At 40.3% G+C, this 21,193-nt stretch overlaps 1 protein-coding gene across 6 annotated transcripts in view; it reads left to right on the forward strand.

The window, feature by feature from the left end:
* NUP98 (nucleoporin 98 and 96 precursor) overlaps positions 1 to 21,193 on the forward strand; it is a 100,345-nt gene that overhangs the window by 37,267 nt on the left and 41,885 nt on the right. For 3 of the 6 annotated variants that reach the window (XM_084975049.1, XM_021062427.2, XM_084975050.1), the window contains exons 11-14: positions 5,140 to 5,232; positions 11,293 to 11,433; positions 17,845 to 17,978; positions 19,882 to 20,069. In XM_084975049.1, the coding sequence (XP_084831175.1) occupies positions 5,140 to 5,232; positions 11,293 to 11,433; positions 17,845 to 17,978; positions 19,882 to 20,069 (556 nt within the window). The remainder of the gene's footprint in view (positions 1 to 5,139; positions 5,233 to 11,292; positions 11,434 to 17,844; positions 17,979 to 19,881; positions 20,070 to 21,193) is intronic. The other 3 variants (XM_084975051.1, XM_084975052.1, XM_084975053.1) reach the window with 1 other exon arrangement.

The following is a 21,193-nucleotide window of genomic DNA, read 5'->3' on the forward strand; positions in this document are numbered from 1 at the left end:
TGGGCTGTGCTTGATAAAATTTGCTGGACCGGAATAATATTTGATGTTATTCTATGGTTTCAGATTTCTATTTGTTTAGAGAGTTTGTTTGTTATATAAATATAGTTATACTCATGTTGAGTGATTAGAAAATGAAAATTCTCATCTTTATTGGATAAGGCTTATTAACTTACGTGCTGAATTTGAATTGTCTCTTTTTTTTTTTAATCTTTAATGTAGAGTAATTGCTCACTGAAAGTTTATTAATAAATTAAAGAAGGAGTAAATGGGGCCCTGGATGAATCAGTGGTTTCAGAATGGCAAATTTTGTTTCACTCTCGGATGAACTTAGCATTCCATTACTACCCTAGAGGGATCCGAATCTGCTAAGACTTTGTCTTTGATGTTTGTATTTTCTTGGAAAGCAGTCAGCTTTGATGTCGTGGGCAGGGGTAATCTTCTGATTTGGAAATAAGTCATATAACAAATCTGAAAATAGAGTAAGGTTACACAAAAATCTGTAGCATCATTATGTTACTGTTAGGTGCATATCACGCAGCATGGGATTGTGTTTCATTAATGGTGGTGAATATCCATAGAGTTAAGTGTTGGAGTACTTGCTACAATTGATGTTGCCACATCCTTAGGTCATTTTTTTAGATCATCAGTTCATTTTCTTAGTAATTATTCCTAATAGAAATGAGTTTAAGGTTGAGTGTATGACAGTATCAATTTCTGAATGAAATAGAATAGGATTGTTTAGGGAGAGAAATTACAGGCAGGTTGTCAGCACTTGTGAGCAACAGTTTAAAGAGGTTGAAGATCTTTTGGGTATTGATAAGCTTGTACTGGGTAATAAATTATTGGTTCTTCATGCTTCGTGGAAGGAGACAGTTGAGCTATTTGCGTACATAAACATCTGTTTTTTTAAGCCAATTTTTAAGAATTGGATAGAATTGACATGTAACATTAATTTGTGTACATAAAAATCTGATTTTTTTGAAGCCGATTTTTAAAAATTGGAGATGGAATTGACATAATGGTCCAATATTTTTATATATTGTGAAATGACAACCACCTTAAGTGTTAATAGCTGTCATCATATATAATAGATAAATTTTTTTTCCTCATGATGAAAATTTTAAGATTTACTGTTAGCAACTTATTTTTTTCTTTTTTAGGTAGTCAGACTCATTTTCTATGAGCCACAATGGGAACTCCTCTTTTTTTTGTTTTTTTTTTTTAAGAAATTTTTTTTTTATTTTTGGCAGCAACTGCGGCATGTGGAAGTTCCCTGTGCCAGGGATCAAACCCATGACACTGAAGTGATGACGCCAGATCCTTAACCCACTGAGCCATTATGAGCTCTTTATTTTATTGTTGTTGGTGAACTGTTTTATGAGCTCATTATTTTTCGTGGTGGTTTTTTTGTTTGTTTGTTTGGTGGTTTTTTTTTAGGTTCCACAGATAAGTGAAGTCATAGAATATTTGTCTCTCTTTGCCTGACTTAATTCACTTAGCACTAATGTCTGTAAGGTCTATCCATGTTGCACAAATGCAAAAATTTCATTATGTTTGTAGCTAGATACATTGTAAATATTACATGTTGTACATAGATATACATATATGTATATGTACATGTATATGTTGTGGATATATACGTTGTTTTTCTTTAGCCATTAATCATTAATGTACACTTAGGTTGCTTCTGTATCTTGGCTATTATATAGAATACTGCTATGAACATTGAGGTGCATGTATCTTTTCAAGTTCATGTTTTCATTTCTTTGGAATACATACCTAAGAGTGGAATTGCTGGAGTGTATGGTAGTTTTTAATTTTTTGAGGACGTCCCGTACTGTACTCTTTTCCATGGTGGCTGCACTGTGCATTCCCACCAGTGGTGCAGGGGTTCCCTCTTCTCCACATCCTCCCCAGCACTTGTTACTTGTCTTTTGAATAATAGCCATTCTGAAAAGTGTGACCCGATACTTCCTTTTGGTTTTGATTTGCGTTTCCCTGATGATGAGTGAGGTTGGCCATCTTCATGTACCTGCTGGCCATCTGTGTGTCTTATTTCTTTATTTCTGCCACACCCACAGCAGGTGGCGATTCCTGGGCCAGGGATCAAACAGCAGTAACCCAAGCTGCTTCAGTAACAATGCCAGATCCTTAACCTGCTGCTCCACAGGGGAACCCCTGTGTGTCGTCTTTAGAAAGATGTTTATTCTGATCCTCATTCCATATTTTAATTGCATTGTTTGGGGGGTTTTTGCTATTAAATTATTAATAGCTATTATTATTAATTCTTTATATAGTTTAAATTTTAACCCCTTAACAGATACATGATTTGCAAATAATACATGATTTGCCAATATTTTTTCCCCTTCAGTACCTTGCCTTTTCTTTTTGTTGATTTCCTGTATTGTGCAGAAGCTTTTTAGTTTTGTAATAGTCCCACATGTCACCTTTGCTTTTGGTGTCAGATGCAAAAATCATCACCAAGATAGATGTCATGAGCTTACCCTACCCTTTCCTTCTAGGAGTTTTAGTTTCAGATCTTATGTTCCAGTTTTTAATCCATTTTGCGAATGGTCTAGTTTCATTCCTCTGCATGTGGCCGTCCAGTTTTCCCAGCACCATTGATTGAAGAGACTGTCCTTTCTCCGTGGTGTATTCTAGGCTCCTTTATCATAAATTAATTAACCGTTAATTCGTTTTTCTTAATTTTAATTTAAAATTGTTCTGAAATTTTCAGATAAGAATCTGAGGAAATGTGTGGTATAAGCAGTGTAAGGCGGGACTTACTTCCCTCCTGTGGGTTTGAGATAGTTCACAAGTACTGTGTTTTCTGTTGTTTATGTGGCTAAGTTAATTTTGGTTAAATTTTCACTCAGAAAGACCAAGAACATATCCAAGAATATTTTCTTTCTTTTTCTTTTTTTTTTTTTTTTTTTTAGGGAAATTGATTGTGTTTGAGTAAGCAGTTCTCCATTTTTGTGGCATAGCTATTAATTAGCACAATGCAAGAAAAGATTTAAAAGGAGTTCCTGTGTGGCTCAGTGGTGACAAGGATCTGGTATTGTCACTTTTTGACCACTGTGGTTCGGGTCACTGCTGTGGCGTGGGTTCAGTCCCTGACCTGAAAACTTCCACCTGCTGCTTCCACCTGCAGCCAAAAAATAAAAATAAAAGATTTAATGAATCCATGAAATAAACATATTTAAGTCAGATTACTTACTTGGAAGTTTTTTAATGGCAGGATGTGTGGCATATAGAAGTTCCTAGGCTAGGGGTCAAATCAGAGCTGCAGCTGAGGCCTGTGCCGCAGCCACGGCAACACCAGATCTAAGCTGCATCTGTAACTTACAGGCACAGCCTGCGGCAATACCAGATCCTTAACGCACTGAGCAAGGCTAGGGCTTGAACCGGCACCCTCATGGAGACAAATCGCTTTCTTAACCTGCTGAGCCACAACAGGAACTTCAGTATATTTAGTTGGTAATAATGGTATATATTCTAGGACACTTCCTTAACTCTGTTACGTTTTGAGCTTGTGTCCCTTCATGGTACCTTTTAAGAAGACTTCAGGTGTTCAACAAACAGGATTTGCTAGCCAGTGATTGATTGACGTCTTCTTTTCTTTCTTTCTTTTTTTTTTTTTTTTTTGTCTTTTTGGGGCTGTACTTGCGGCATGTGGGGGTTCCTAGGCTTGGGGAACTATAGTGGCTGGCCTACACCACAGCCACGCAGAATCTGAGCCATGTCTTCGACCTACACCACAGCTCAAGGCAATGCCGGATCCTTAACCCACTGAGGGAGGCCAGGGATCAAACCTGCGTCCTCATGGTTACTAGTCAGATTCATTTCCGCTGAGCCATGATGGAAACTCCCTGGTTGATTTCTTCTTAACCCAAGAGATTAATGATATGTTCATCAGCTATTTTGTTGATATTTAGCTCAAAAAAAGGAGTGCAGAAACTGAACAGAAGAGAAATAATAGCAGTAATGCGATGTGTAGGTGTCTGCAGGGACTCCTGTGGATTTTATAGGGAAACCATAGCATTTTCTCTAAATGGTGGGTCACAGCGAAGGAAGATGGTTTGTTCAGTTCTCCATCATCTCTGATAATGAAGCAGGTCATCTCAATAAAAGTTATTGATCGATTAGCTGTGTCCTTGAGTGCTCCTCTGAGCTGATCAAATCTGACACCATGAAAGCTTCTCATGTGTGATCCACACACATTAATATTCATTCACGGTACATCTGTTCAAAACAAAAGCGGCTGTCGAGATTTTTATAGGTAATTTTTGTCTTAGCAAGAACGTACAGGTTCAGTAGAGTATCTTGTTGACATTCTTCTTTTTTAGTGAAAGTTTGAGGGCCTTAGTTTTTCTTCTAATAATTAAACACAAAATATGGAATGGAGACTTTGAGCCTTGCATAGGGGATAGTCCCCAAGCTCAAGAATAGTCACTTTGCTTTAATGTTGGGTATTACCCTATACTGAATTGATATTTCATGTCTGAAATATAATTAAGTAAACACCATGGGGTCTGTTTTCAGTAATCAGAATTAAACTTAAAAAAGTTAAGCTAGGAGTTTCCTTTCCCGTCGTGGCGCAGTGGTTAACGAATCTGACAAGTAACTATGAGGTTGCAGGTTCGATCCCTAGCCTCACTCAGTGGGTTAAGGATCCAGCGTTGCCATGAGCTGTGGTGTAGGTCACAGATGTGGCTCAGATCCTGTGTTGCTATGGCTGTGGTGTAGGCCGGTGGCTACAGCTCAGATTCGACTCCTAGCCTGGGAACCCCATATGCTGTGGGTGCAGCCCTAAATAGACAAAAGACCAAAAAAAAAAAAAAAGGTTAAGGCGTTTCCTCGTGGCTCAGCTGGTGAAAGATCCAGCATAGTATTGTCACTTCTGTGACTTGGGTCACTGCTGTGGTGTGGGTTCAGTCCCTAGCCCTAGAACTTCTGCACGCCACAGGTGTGGCCAAAAAAAAAAAAGTTAAGTTGGCCTACCATTGAGGATTTCTGATTCTCAGTAACTGAAGAGATGTGAAGCTTAGGGTCAGGCTGCTTTGTTTTAAATTCCCTTGTACAGGAAATTGAGAGTTGTGTTAAAAGCATGGTTCACTCATACTTTTGTCCTTCTAGGTTTCGGCACAAATACCAGTGGGAATAGTATTTTCGGAAGTAAACCAGGACCTGGAACTCTGGGACCTGGGCTTGGTGCAGGATTTGGAACAGGTAAGGAACTGTATGTACCACAAGATTTAGAAAGTAATACATCTTGGCTTTCTGATTGCTCTTCGACCATATACATGGAAATAAGAGGCCCTGATTTTCATTTTCACAGATTTTATAAAACATTTCCATATGCTTTACTATTTTTTAAACACTGGTACATTTATCTTAGAAGCTATATTTGTTCCCTTTCTACAAAACGTTTGTCCTCTGATAGTCCTGGCCTACCTGGGATTTTTAATTTTTAGTACTTAAGGCCAGACTTGTCAGTATGATGACATTATTAACTTGAGGTTCCCCTGTGTTGTCTTTGTAACAGGGATTTGAGACCCTGAACTGTTAATTAAGAAGGCCTTATTATCCTAATAATAATGCAGCAGTAAGAGCACATGCTGAAGTAGTTAGCAAATATGCTGGTGTTTTTCAAGGACTGTGCAAGCTTTTCAGTTCTTTTCACCTTTTTATGGGGCTAAAATCTCAAGCCTTTGTCTCTGTTTCTGCTGTTGATAATTGTTTTAAAAGGCCTTTAAAGACATTGTCCCTTCTGTCTGCCTAGCTGTTTTAAACAACTAGAGGGGGTGGCGGTCATAAAAGGAGTGAGTGCCTTACAGTTCGATAAGGCGGTTTAAGCCTGCTGTTTGGCCTGCTATCCCAGTTCACCTGACCATGGTGCAGTCATTTGGTTGGAAACCATTTATTTCCATGTCTCTGCTTCTACTCTTCAGTTATCTCTCATCTCCTTTTAGTAGAACCTAATTTTGTACTTTGTGAGCTATTTCTTTTGTTTAATGTTTAAGATAAAAGATACTTTTTAAAAAATTCGGCCTTGTGGAAGTATCGTGAAAAGTTCACATTTTTTTCAGCAGTGAACTAACAGATATGGAAAGTTTGGCATGTGTCTTGTCAGACCGCCTTATGTACTTTTTTTTTTTTTGGCTGCGCTCATGGCATGTGGAAGTTTCTGGCCAGGTATCAAACCCACACCACAGCCTTGACAATGTTAGGTCCTTAACTGTTGGGCCACTAGGGAACTCCTTGTGTGTGTATATTTATATGTTTGTGTGTGTGTATATGCACATATACACACACACACACATACACGTATACACAATACAAATGTACACGTGTATTTTTTATATAGAATTTTTGTGGTAGTCTTAAAAGGAAGCCATATTATTTATGAATGTTTTTTAAACCAAAGACTGAGGTATATATCAGTTGGATTTTTTTTTTTTTTTTTTTTTTTTTTTTTTGTCTTTTGTCTTTTGTCCTTTTATGGCCATTACCCGCACCATATGGAGGTTCCCAGGCTAGGGGTCTAATTGGAGCTCTTGCTGCCCCCCATACACCAGAGCCACAGCAACACCAAATCCGAGCCGTGTCTGCAACCTACCCAGCTCATGGCAATGCCAGATCTTTAACCCACTAAACAAGGCCAGGGATTGAACCCGCAACCTAACACTAGAATTTTAAAAATCATTGTTCATTGTGAGGTTAAGTATCAATTTACTTAACTTTTACTTATATATATGTATGTTATAGTTCTCAGTCTGTTTCATAGTATGTACTATATAGTCAGATATTTCAGGAAGTTCCTTTGTGGTGCAGTGGGTTAAGGATCCAGCATTGCTGCAGCTGTGGTGCAGGTCTCAGCTGAGGCTCAGCTTTGATTCCTGGCCCGGAAACTTCCACAGGCTGCAGATGCAGCCAAATAAAAAAGTTTCAAACTGAAAGTAGCTGCCTGCCTTAGTATTCTTCTTTTCATTTTTTCATTTTCCGTAACATTTTGGCACATTTTTTCCTTACATCAGTGTGTGTAATTCTAACTCATTTCTTTAGGAATAACTGTTTAGGAGTTCCCCTCATGGCTCAGTGGAAATGAGTCTGATAGTATCCATGAGGATTCGGGTTCCATCCCTGACCTCGCTCAGTGGGATAAGGATCCAGCTTTGCCATGAGCTGTGGTGTAGGTCACAGACGCGGCTCAGATTCTGAGTTGCTGTGGCTGTGGCGTAGGCTGGCGGTTACAGCTCCAATTCAGTTTCTAGCTTGGGAACCTCCGTATGCTGAGGATATGGCCCTAAAAAGACAAATCCCTGTGTACTATTCCATTGTGTATATATATACACACATAACAAATGAGTACCTACATACACCATAATTGTTTTAGCTTTTGATGGACGTTTGAGTTATTCGATATTACTAGCAATGCAGTAGTGAAGAGTTACATGAGTGTGTGTGTGGTAGGCCACTCTGTAGGATTGAATTGGAAATGATTTCAGAAGATACACAATTTTTGAGTTTGGGTCAGTCTTGCTAAACTTTAATTTGCCTTCCAAAATGAATGCCAGTTTGCTTTTTTTTTTTTTTCTTTTTTGCTGTGCCCACAGCATGTTGAAGTTCCTGGGCCAGGGATCAAACCTGAACCACAGCAGTGACAGCCAAATCCTTAACCCATTGTGCCACCAGGGAACTGCTGCATTTATATTTTATAAAAATGCTCATTTTTTTCATATGTTTTATATTTTGGGCTTCTTCATCTTCGTGTGCAGGATGGTAGATGTTGGTATGTTTTTTAATTTGCTCTTCCCTGATTATTGGTGAAGGATAGCCTTGTATATATTTATCAGCCATGTGAATCTTTAAATTTTCTATTCATAATATTTGGTCATTGTTTATTTTTGAGAATCCTTTATATATTGAGGGTATTCTTTTTGGTTGCATGGCAGACTTTGAGCTTTTTAGGTTATTCAAATTCTACCAGATATATTTTTCAAAAAATAAAATCTAAAAAGCTCTCATTTTTTGTAAAGTGTGATCCCTAAATTTAAGCAGAATATAGCATCTGACATAAGTATTTTCTTCTAATCCCAGAAGAAAAGTTAGCTTTGGTGTGGACTTTTTCAAGGTAGTTCTGAGTGTGGACAGCTTATGAACCATAGACCTAAGCCCAGGTTAGATACTACTCTGCTGTCTGTTACAGGTATTTCCACCCAGTCCTCATCATTTAATTTTGTTTGCGGTATCTTCATATACGAGTTTTATTTTCACGTGGGCAGAGTTATCATCCTTTCCCTTTTTGCTTTTGGGTCTTGCAGGTTACGATTAGCAGTGCCTTCTCCTCTTAGTCTAATATCATAAAATGGTCTGTAACTTTTTTCCTGGTGCTTTTGTCTTCTGTTCCACAATAATGTAATATCTCAGCCTTTTTTTATTTATTTGAATAGTTTTGGTTTCCTTGAACAATTGTACCTGACAGACAATGAATCTCCTTTTTGTTGATGTTGTATATTCCTAATTCATGCCCTGTCGATATACACTAAAAGCCAAATACAATTAATAAAGAACTTTGCACCGCTAACCTTAGTAGCAAGAGATTCCCTAGGGAAGTGAAAATCCGTGAGTCACTTAGTACACAGTTAACACCCTTTGATGATCACCTCTGCTAAGCAGACTTAGCTTTGAGGGGAGTGTGTCTGGAGACTATTATGTATAAATACTTGCATTAGTGAATTCTACATGTCATGGTATCACAAGTAGAATAACATTGTCGCTTTGAACTTTGTTTTGGAAGGGCGTTAGCCGAGCGGGTTTTCCTGTCTAGCTTCTTGTTTTGAATGGTAGAGACTCAAACTCAAACCTCAGTAGAAGTAAATTTTCATGTAACACAGGCCTTCAGGAGTAGTCAACTGTAGAATCTTAAATGTACAAACGCATAAAATTATTATACACTTAGATTTAAGTGACCACTCAAACTATAAAATGTTTTCTATTCTTTAGCAAATGATACTTTTTTCTCTCAATATGCTCAGATTAGGAACACTCATTAAATCATGGGTGCGTCAGTTTCTTGTTTCTCAGTGATACTATCACTAGTACTATCAACAGTATGTCCTTTTCTTGATAGTTACTTAGTAATTATTAAATTTTAGGATTTCTCGTGGCACAGTGGAAATGAATCCGACTAGGAACCATGAGGTTGCGGGTTCAACCCCTGGCCTCGTTCAGTGGGTTGACGATTTGGCGTTGCCGTGAGCTGTGGTGTGGGTCGCAGACACGGCTCGGATCCCGCGTTGCTGTGGCTCTGGCGTAGGCCAGTGACTATGGCTCCGATTCGACCCCTAGCCTGGGAATCTCCATATGCCGCCAGAGCGGCCCAAGAAATAGCAAAAAGACCAAAAAAAAAAAAAAAAAAAGGCAATCTGTGCATAATATAAGGCAGAACTAGAAAAAATACATGTTTTTATTCTTTTGTAGGTTATTGAAATGTAGTGATTTTTAGACTGTTTCAGGGTTCTTCCTTCAGGGCTAATGCAAATTCACATTCATTCAGAACAGAATTTTTTGTCCTTCTTATATATTTGGGTTTCACCTAAGCTTTTGTTTGGGGGTAAGGAGGTGTTTTATTCATTTTTAAATTTTTTTATTATGGTTGATTTACAGTGTTCTGTCAATTTCTGCTGTATAGCAGAGCGACCCAGTTATATACTTATATATTCTTTTTTTCATATTATTTTCCTTCATGTTCCACAAGTGATTAGATATGGTTCCCTGGGCTATACAGCCAGATACCCTCACTAATTTATATTGTGTGTATTCTCTGAGTATAAACTTTCTGTACTTTTTTTTTTTTTTTTTTTGGTTGTGATCTCAAAGCAGTTCCCATTTGATATTTTTGACCTGGAAGTATTATGTTTGAAGTGATTTTCCTGGTAAACCATGTGTCTGTCAAGAAGCATTGATTCATTAAAAGGAACTTCAGATCTTCTAAACTGCCAGTAAATTTTTGAGGAGCAGGGATGGAAAAATTTTGTTTGTTTGTTTTGTCTTTTGTCTTTTTAGGGCTGCACCCGCAGCATGTGGAAGTTCCCAGGCTGGAGTTTCAATTTGAGCTGTAGCCACTGTCCTCCACCACAGCCACAGCAGTGCGGGACCCATGCCCACATCTGCACCCTCCACCACAGGTCACAGCAATGCTGGATCCTTAACCCACTGAGAGAGGCCAGGGATCAAACCCACGTCCTCATGGATAATAGTCGGGTTTTTCGGTAACCACTGAACTATGACAGGAACTCTGGAAAAATGTTTTTAATTTGTGCCGATAGCTTATTTAACCTATTCTAAACTAAATTCCTATCATTTTACACTTTAAAAGTCACTGCCAACAGCATGGTCCAAAACAAGATTCATTAGGCTTTAAAACCTAACCGTTTTCTGTAAAAGGTTTCCCCCTGGTGAAAATAATTTCTTATTCCATCCACTGATTCACGCTGAAGCTTGAATCTGTTTAGTAACATCATCACAAGACATTTGGCTTTGTTAAAGCAAAAAATTAGATATTCGTTTGAGATAGTTGTCAAAGAATGGTATACTTGAAAATATTACTTTTTGCTCTTCAAAGAAGACACATTGGGTTTGACTTTATATGGCCTATATGTTAGTCAAAAAGATGACATGGTAATTGGTTCACTTGAGTATTTTGATTTGCACATACTGAAATTTAAGGAGAACTGCCAATTTAAAAATTCTTTTGAAATGTGTTACTATAGGGTAGCAGTTAAGAGCCCTGGTTGTGTTGTGGGGATGCATTGAGGTTTGAAGTGCAGTTTCACCACTTAATACATGTGTGACGTTGAGCTAATTACTCAACCCTCCATTTTCTATGAAATGAGCATGGTTCCGGCTTCAGCCTTGTGAAGATTAAATGAGATGATACTAGCTAATACTTAATGAGTGTTAGTACCTACCAGACCGCTTCTAAGTAATTAATATCTGTCTATTCATTTTAATCTTAGGAGTCATATCTAAGCTATGTATTATTACCTTGTGTTATAATGGAGGAAAATGAAGCACAGAGGTTGCGTATTTTGCTTATGATGCAGATACAGCAATGTGCTCAGCATGGTGCCGTACCTATAGTTAGCATTTACAGTATCAGCTTCTGTGTTGAAATGAATGGTTTTTATGAAGTTTCCACATGTACTGTATTTGTAAGTAACTGACCTCTGGCATAACATTCAAAGGCTCTTCTGTGGCACTTTTTCTTTCCTCTTGTCTCCATAGCTCTTGGTGCTGGACAGGCATCTTTGTTTGGGAACAACCAGCCTAAGCTCGGAGGGCCTCTTGGTACAGGAGCCTTTGGGGCCCCTGGATTTAATACTACGACAGCCACTTTGGGCTTTGGAGCCCCCCAGGCTCCAGTAGGTAAGTGTCAGTCACTTTAGAAAGCTTTACTCCGTCTTTTTCTTGCTCATACTTGATTTCCCTCTCCACCCCATCCTGTCCTGTCCCTACCACAGCAGTGCACACACTCAGGTCATTGAGCAGTCACGTAGTGCAGAAGGGCTTCTCATAGATCCTGGGCCTGCTCCCCCAAAGAAACCAGCTTTTAATTCATCTGGTATATAAGTAAGTTCATGTCTCTATGTGCTCATATTGCTGTGTTTTGCTTTAGTCTATGTATATTTAACTTGTTATTGGTAGATAAGAATTTAGTTATCACCTCTTTTCTTCATTCACTTCTCCAGCATAGCTTATGTTTACTAAATTCCCTAAGTTTAGTTTAATCTATTAAAGTGCTCTTCATACTTCATTCATTTTTTGTGATATCTACCTGTCACCTTTAGTATTATTTCTAACTTAAAATTAACTTTTTAAAATAGTTTTAGGAGTCCCCATCGTGGCGCAGTGGTTAACGAAATCCTACTAAGAACCATGCGGTTGCGGGTTCAATCCCTGCCCTTGCTCAGTGGGTTAAGGATCCGGTGTTGCCGTGAGCTGTGGTGTAGGTCGTAGACGCGGCTCAGATCCTGCGTTGTTGTGGCTCTAGTGCAGGCCAGCAGCTACAGCTCCGATTAGAGCCCCAGCCTGGGAACCTCCATAAGCCGCGGGAGCGGCCCAAGACATGGCAAAAAGACAAAAAAAAAAAAAAATAGTTTTAAAGAAAATTATATTTTATCAAAAATAACAGTCACCATCGCCTGGCAGAAATAAAGTGACTGAGATGGACAGATGGGAGGGAGGGAGGAAGGAAGGAGTTGGTCTGTGTAGCATTAAATTCGTCTCCGGTGCTGTCACGCTCTCCCACGTTTCCAGAAACCTTTGCAGATTTAAACCATGTCTTTACATCCTTTTTCTTACTCTCTCCACTAGGAGCTAGTATTTCTTTTTTTTTTTTTTTTTTGTCTTTTTGCCATGTCTTGGGCTGCACCCATGGGATATGGAGGGTCCCAGGCTAGGGGTCGAATCAGAGCTGTCTCCACCAGCCTATTCCAGAGCCACAGCAACACGGGATCCAAGTCGAATCTGCAACCTCCACCACCGCTCATGGCAACGCCGGATCCTTAACCCACTGAGCAAGGCCAGGGACTGAACCCGCAACCTCATGGTTCCTAGTCGGATTCGTTAACCACTGAGCCACGACGGGAACTCCTAGGAGCTAGTATTTCGTGGGTCCTCTTTGTCCGGTAAGTGTCCTTTCTTACCCTTCTCTCTCTCTGATTTCTTTGCCCTCTTTATGTTTTTGTACGGATAATGTTGATAAGGGGCTCTCAGCTCATTATTACTGTCTTCTCTTGTTTGGGTGAAGAATAATGTATATCTGCAAATGTAAATGAGTGTTTTATCGTAACTGTGAAAACGTTGCCACGGGGAGTTCCCGTCGTGGCGCAGTGGTTAACGAATCCGACTAGGAACCATGAGGTTGTGGGTTCGGTCCCTGCCCTTGCTCAGTGGGTTAACGATCCGGCGTTGCCGTGAGCTGTGGTGTAGGTTGCAGACGCGGCTCGGATCCCGAGTTGCTGTGGCTCTGGCGTAGGCTGGTGGCTACAGCTCCGATTCGACCCCTAGCCTGGGAACCTCCATATGCCGCGGGAGTGGCCCAAGAAATAGCAGTAACAACAACAACAACAAAAGACAAAAAAAAGACAAAAAAAAAAAAAAAAAACGTTGCCACTTATCAGAGTCCACCTTTGTCAGGCAGCTTTTTCTTTCTCCTGTAACTTCTCACTATTTGTTTCCCCTGCATTATCAGCACCTTCCCAAACTAGCCCACATTCTTACGCGTGGTACCAGAAGTCTTTTATCCTGGGTAGCTCATTCTTTGATGTCTCTGGCCTGCAGCAGTATGGACTGATTATTCCTAGGGCTTCAGCGTCACTCTGGGGTATTCTCTTCAGGTCTGCTCAGTGGGAATGGTGATGTTTTCCTCTTGATCTGGTTCTTAAATGTTCTTCATTGTCCAGGTGAAGTGTACCTGGAAAGTAAACGTGGACTCCTTACCGTTCTGAGAACATCTCCATTCATTCCGCACACTTCAGTGCAGCGGAATTCTGTGTGGAAAGCATTCACGCTTAGATTTTTGACCATATCGCTTCTTGCATGAGCCGTTTTTGATGAGAATTCTGATGCCTTTCTCATTCTTGAGACTGTCCCCCCACCCAAACAAACATTTTGGCTTATCCCTTTGTTCTGAAATTTTAGTGATTTGCTTAGACCTTTTCTGTCTCAACATTTGATTTTTCGTCTGTTTTTACTTTCTAGGGGACTTTTTTTGACTATTTAGCATATTTATGTTATTTTAAAATTCCTTATTAAAGTAGAGTTCATCTACAGTATTGTGTCTAGATCTTTTCATTGGCTTCTAACCCATCTTTTTGGAATTTTTACCTTAAAAGAATTCTTTCTCATTCTCTGAAAGTTTTTTTTTTCAGGCATCCAGTTCTTAGATGCAGTTTTTTCTTGAAAGTGAATTTGTTAATGGACATTAAAAAAAAAAAAATTGGTGGGGGACGGAATTCTTATTGTTCCCACTTTTTTTTTTTTTTTTTTTTTTTTTTTTTTAAATGGCCACACCTGCAGCATACGGAAATTCCCAGGCTTGGGGTGGAATTGTTGCTGTAGTCATCGACCTGCGCCACAGCCAAAGCAACATCAGATCTGAGCCACGTCTGCAACCTACACCACAGCTTACAGCAATGCCGGATCCTTAACCCACTGAGCAAGGCCAGGGATCGAACCCGCATCCTCATGGATCCTAGTTGGGCTCGTTACCACTGAGCCATGACAGGAACTTCTGCACTTTAACTCTTTAGAATAATTTTTGTTTTACTCCTAGTCTTCAGTGATACTTTCCATTCATATTTTGAGAATAAAATCGTTAAAATCATCACTGGCAACTTGTGTATCTAGGTAGAGCTTTTTCATCAGTAGGTTTCACTTGATAAATAGTCCAAGAACCAGCTCGTAGCCCGGGACCCTCTGAATGTTGGAATGCCACGTTCTTAGCTCTGGGACGATGCAGGGACTCAGAATAGGGGCCCTTGTTCTTCCCATATGTTATCTTGATTCCATCAGAGGCACACTCTGCCCTCTTGGCTTATATGTTGAACGTGGTGGATTAGGAGGATTACAAGGTTAGTGGTTGTTTTGTGTATGTACTTTTCACAGGTTCTTCTCTTCTTGTCTTTCTTCATTTTGAGTTCCTGAATCCCTGACCTTTCTGAGCTTCAGGCAGCTAGTCCCCCACCTTTAGCTTTGGCTCGAAGCCCCTGAGAGTGAACTCTAAGGTATTGCTTGATCTCTCCTGCTTTCTCACTGTCCACTTCTTTCTCCTATCTGGTCATTTAATACCTTCCTTTTCTTTGCCATTGTAGGGTATATCTGTATATTTTAATTTGTTTGTGACCATAGATTTTAATTAGCTCGTTGGAGATAGCAAAGGTGAATTAGATTCTAATTAATTTTTGTGTGAAAATTAGAATCAGTTTTATCATAAAAAATATTTTCATTTTTTCTTTTCCTTAGTTTTCATTTCAGTAGGAGGTAGCATAAATACTGTAACCGGCTGTTTATCACTTACATAGATTTTATTTATTTTATTTATTTATTTTTTTTAAAGGGCTGTACCTGCGGCATACGGAAGTTCCCAGGCTAGGGGTCGAATTGCAGCTGCAGCTGGTGGCTTACACCACAGTTCACAGCAACACCAGATCCTCAACCCACTGATGCAAGACCAGGGATCGAACCCATATCCTCATGGATCCTAGTTGGGTTCATTACCCCTGAGCCACAACGGGAACTCCTAGATAGCTTTTTGAATGAATTTTAATAATCCAGCTTTTCCAAAAGCCAATTAGAAGTTCTGGACACAAGAATTTGACATTACAGTTGCATACACTGTAGCCGGTACTGACTTTGAGAAAGCACGTCTTTGCATCACAAGATCTTAGTTAGAAGATGCTTTAGAGCTTGTGGGAGTCCCTTACTTGTCTTAAAACCCTCAGTTATGGTGGCTTCTTTACACGTCAGTCCAGTCCATTGTTTTGTTAAGGTTGTTGAGAAACCAAAACCTGCCTTTATAGAATTTCCACCCAGTGGTTCTCCTTCTACCTCCTAGAGCCAAGCAAAGTCAGTCTCCTACGGCTTCTTTGTGTTAACCATAATGCCTTTCTTTCAGATAAAATATCTTCAGTTTCTTCCATTCTCAGACTTGATTTTTAATTTTTTTTTCTATTTCTTCAGATGTGTTTTTTTAGTATGTTTTCAAATTATTACGACTAGAACTGAAATATAACACAATGGTAGCTTAACTAGTGTTTATGCTTGCTTTTTCTCTTATTTTTCGAACTTAGCATCTCCTGTATTTTGAAATAACACAGTTAACAGAATATTTCATATTTAAACATTAAAAAAAAAGACATAAAAACATCCTCACACACTTTCCTAATTAGCTTTGACTTTGTTGAAGGAGGTTTTGTTTTCTCAAGCCAAGGTGGGGTGACCTGTACTTGTTAATGATAGGGTCAGCTGGTGCTGCTCAGTGTTTCTTTCTTACTTTATTTTTTATTTAGGGCCACACCCACAGCATATGGAAGTTCTCAGGCTAGGGGTCACATTGAAGCTGCAGCTGCAGCCACAGCCACAGCAGCATAGGATCTGAGCCACATCTTTGACCTACACTGCAGGCACCACAGCTCATGACAACACCAGGTTCCTAACCCACTGAGCAGGGCCAGGGATCGAACCCACATCCTCAGGGATACTAGTCAGTTTCGTTCTCACTAAGCCGCACCAGTAACTCCTGGTCACTGTTTTTTATTTTTATTTTATTTATTTATTTATTTATTTTTGTCTTTTTGCTATTTCTTAGGCCGCTCCTGCGGCATATGGAGGTTCCCAGGCTAGGGGTCGATTCGGAGCTGTAGCCACTGGCCTACGCCAGAGCCACAGCAACGCGGGATCCGAGCCGCGTCTGCAACCTACACCACAGCTCACGGCAACGCCGGATCGTTAACCCACTGAGCAAGGCCAGGGACCGAACCCGCAACCTCATGGTTCCTAGTCAGATTCGTTAACCACTGTGCCACTATGGGAACTCCTGGTCACTGTTTTTTAAACGTATAATTGGCTGTCATCTAACAAACTGCCTGACTAGTGAATATTAGAGTTCTTTGAAAATACCCAGGTTTTCTTTTCTTAGTTTTTGGTCTTTTTGTCTTTAAGGGCCACACCTGCAGCATATGTATGGAGTTTCCCAGGCTAGAGATTGAAAGGAGCTATAGTTGCTGGCCCACACCACAGCCACAGCAACGCCGGATCCAAGCCGCGTCTGTGCCCCACACCACAGCCACAGCAACGCGGGATCCTTAACCCACTGAGCGAGGCCAGGGATCAAACCCACAACCTCATGGTTCCTAGTCAGTTCATTAACTGCTGAGCCACGACGAGAACTCCTATCACTTTTTTTCTTAATTGTCTGTGTCCAAGGCGTGAGGAAGGTCCCAACCTGCACTACAGCAGCAGCAACGCTGGATCCTTAACAGGGAACGCCCACATTGTCATTTTTAATAACTACTTAATCCACCATGTTGATGAATCATGATTTTTACAATTGTTAACTTATTGTTGGACGTAAGTTGTTTCCCAGTGTCGACTATTACAGATATGTTCAGTGAACACTTACAAGCATTTCTTTATTTTCTTTCTACTTTAATTAAATCCTTGTGTTAAGTTTTCATGACTGAAATTATTAGATTAAAAAATAGAGGAAGAGTACTTGCTCTATGTACTATCATAGTGTTTCTTCTAGACAGATTAAACCAATTTGCAGTGTTTCTAGCAATCAGACTCTTTTGCTTTTCTTGGGGTCACACCTGTGACATAGGGAAGTTCCTGGGGCAGGGATCTAAGTCATGCCACAGCAGAGGATCAAGCCGCTGCAGTGACAATGCCAGATCTTTAACCTCCTGTGCCATAGGGAACTCCTGTGTTGCTTTTTATACAACTGTGCCATTGATAGATAATGAAGTAAATAAATAGAAAATATTTCTTCAAGATTGTTTTGATTTCTTCAGGATTTCTTATTTGTAGTAATGAATACCTAACTGGAGTTTTTTGTGTCTTGTCTCTTAGGAAATGCCTCCTTATGTCTTTGACATCTTAGTTTGTTTGATTGTTGAATTTCTTCATAGTCTGCTTCTCTGCTCTCTACCAGTAATAATGCCACTGAGTGAATCTGAACACTTTGAAGACTCCATCTCCAGAAAGAGTCTTGAGTTCTCTTGATTTAAGGCACTGGATCCTTGGACTGACATCTTGCCTTTTCTTTTTTAAAAGCTTTAGCGGATCCAAATGCTTCTGCTGCACAGCAGGCAGTCCTCCAGCAGCACATCAATAGTCTGACATACTCACCTTTTGGAGACTCTCCTCTCTTCCGGAACCCTATGTCAGACCCTAAGAAGAAGGAAGAGGTAAATTGGGGGTGTTCCTATAAACTCTGTTCTCGGGAATGTGTGATGCTCTTCACTAGACCAGGGGACGAATTCTTTTTGTATCTGGAAGGTAGCATGACAGTTTAACGAGCACTGGATAGGAAGTGAAGGTTGAGACTTTCCAACAGCCCCGAAATAAGGCAAATATTATCCTCCTTTTATGTTTGTTTGTTTTTTATGGCAACACCCACAGCATGTGGAAATTCCTGGGTCAGGGATTGAATCTGAGCCACAGCTTCAACCTGTGCCAGATCCTTTAACCCACTGCACCAGGTCAGGGATTGAACCCACACCATCAGTGACCTATGCCACTGCAGTCAGATTTTGTGCCATGGCAGGAACTCCAGTTTTATTTTATTTTTGTTTTTTTGTTTGTTTGTTTGTTTGTTTGTTTTTGCTATTTCTTTGGGCCGCTCCCGTGGCATATGGAGGTTCCCAGGCTAGGGGTCGAATCGGAGCTGTAGCCCCCAGCCTACGCCAGAGCCACAGCAATGAGGTACTCCAGTTTTATACCCATTTTACAATTAAGCAAACTAAGATGCACAGAGGCTGATTTTCCTAACAACGTGACTTGAGTGACGAATCAAAATTTTTTTCTTACGATTTCTTTTTCTGGGTTTGTTGTTGTTGTTGTTGTTGTTTTGGCTGCACTTGTGGCACATGGAGGTTCCCAGGCCAGGGTTCAAACCTGTGCCTCAGCAACAACCCAAGCTGCTGCAGAGACAACACTGAATCCTTAACCTCCGTGCCACAGCAGGAACTCCTCTCTCAATTCCTGTATAGCTTTGTCTTAATCTCTTATGCTCTAGAGAGGATCTTCCACTCGCTGTGCTGTGGCGTGGGGTTAAAGCAGTCTTTTGTCTGTTTAACCCTCGTTTTACCACTTCGAATCTGTGAGATGCCGGGCATCTCTCTTTGTCTCTCTCAATGTGTTTCTTTTGTAAAATGGGAGTAGTGATATATGTATTGAGAATTTAAGTTGCTCAGTGTGCAGAATTCCTATTCAGTTATTTATGTCATCTCATTTATCCCTCAGCTGGTTCTGTATCAGTGTTAGTGATAGGTAGTGGACATACCGGCACTGAGTTTAAGGTGTGTAGCGTAATGATTTGACTTTCACACATCATGAAGTCATTATCACCGTAAGTTTAGTGACTGTCTATCCTCTCACGGATAGAAGGTTAAAGAGAAAAAAGTGTTTCCTTGTGGTGGGAACTCAGCATTTGTTCTCCCTGGCGCCTTCACGTGCCGCATCCGGAGTGGGGATCGCGTTTACCGCGGGCGCGTTCCATCCCTAGTGCTCAGTTACCTCCCACCTGCAAGTCTCTGCCTTTTGAAGGTCTCCCTCTCAATTCCCATCCCTCCACCGCCTGCCTTGGGCAACCGCAGCTCTGATCTCTTTTTTTCTGAGTGTTACGTTTTTGAAGTATAACTGACCTACTTGTTACACAGCATAGTATTTCAATATTTCTATGTGTCAAAACCGGTCACCGTGATAGTAAGTAAGTTCCTATCCGTCGCCACACTAAGATTTTACACAGGTGTTAACTCTCTTCCCCACACTGTGCATCTCATGCCCGAGACTCACTTACTTTTCACTTATATGTGAAATCTAACAAACAAAACAAATGGTCGTAGGTATGAGAACAAAGAAGTAGTTTTCAGAGGGAGGGAGGTGGGAGGAGGAAGGAAAGAAAGAAGTGAGGGAGACTGAGCTTTAAACTTGCGGTTGGAGAATAAATGAGACTCCAGTAGGTGTCTCGTGGATGAATGGCGAGATGAGGTGTGAACTCTGATCTTTGGATTTTTAAGGCCAAAACCGTACATTTGAGTAAGACTAGAACTTTCCTTGATTTTTTGTTGTGTTGTTGTCATTTTTCAGAGATTGAAACCAACAAATCCAGCAGCCCAGAAGGCTCTCACAACTCCTACTCACTATAAACTGACTCCCCGCCCTGCCACCAGAGTCCGACCGAAGGCTTTGCAGACAACAGGCACAGCCAAGTCACAACTCTTTGATGGGCTGGATGACGACGAGCCATCCTTAGCCAATGGAGCATTCATGCCCAAGTGAGTTTTCGTTAAATTAAGTGTGAAATACTAATGTAACGTAAGTATAAAGCTGTTGACTCTGCGGAAAATGTTACTGTTTGTTTTTAAGTTGAGAAATATAGTCTATCATGAAGAAAAATATGCCGCAGGAGCGACCTAAGAAGTGGCAAAAAGAAAAAAAAGAAAAAAAAAAAAAAAAAAAGGAGTTCCCTTCATGGCTCAGTGGTTAACGAACCTGACTAGGATTCATGAGGATGTGGGTTCAATCCCTGGCCTCACTCAGTGGGTTAAGGATCCGGCATTGCCATGAGCTGTGGTGTAGGTCACAGACTTGGCTTGGACCCCACATTGCTGTGACGTAGGCCAGTGGCTACAGCTCTGGTTTGGCCCCTAGCCTGGAAACCCCTATATGCCGTGGGCGCTGCCCTAAAAAATAGCAAAAAGAAAAGAAAAGAAAAGAAAAATGAAAAGTGACTTGATCAGTCCCAGTGATAAACATGGTTAATATAAAAATGTTTGGATAATACACTTTTAGTTTGGTATATGCATGTTACTTACTCGGTTTTGTTTTTGAGATGTTAGTGCTTACGTAATTTTATTTTAAGCAGAAGACACTATTTTCTTACAACTCAAATTTGCCAAACCAATTAAGAATATATATATATATATATATACACACACATACTTGTTTTAATTATTACAACACAGATATTAATAAAAATAATTACATGGAAAATTGAAAGTATGCAGGTTTTTTTTTTTTTTTTTTGGTCTTTTTGCTATTTCTTTGGGCCGCTCCCGCGGCCTATGGAGGTTCCCAGGCTAGGGGTCGAATCGGAGTTGTAGCTGCCAGCCTACACCAGAGCCACAGCAACATGGGATCCGAGCCGCGTCTGCAACCTACACCACCGCTCACGGTAATGCCGGATCGTTAACCCACTGAGCAAGGGCAGGGATTGAACCCACAACCTCAAGGTTCCTAGTCGGATTCGTTAACCACTGCGCCACGATGGGAACTCCAAGATTTTTTGTTAAACATTTAAAATTACAGGTAAAGTATGCATTGGAGCAAAAGTATGTTTTAGGGTGTTGAGATATAAGGGGGAAGGGTTCCCATTGTAGCATAGCAGAAATGAATCCGA

This window comes from Sus scrofa, chromosome 9, assembly GCF_054392235.1.
Source record: "Sus scrofa isolate SSC_HxYL_T2T_F1_AM1 chromosome 9, Sscrofa_HxYL_maternal_Yorkshire_Landrace_v2.0, whole genome shotgun sequence".
Taxonomy (NCBI): domain Eukaryota; kingdom Metazoa; phylum Chordata; class Mammalia; order Artiodactyla; family Suidae; genus Sus; species Sus scrofa.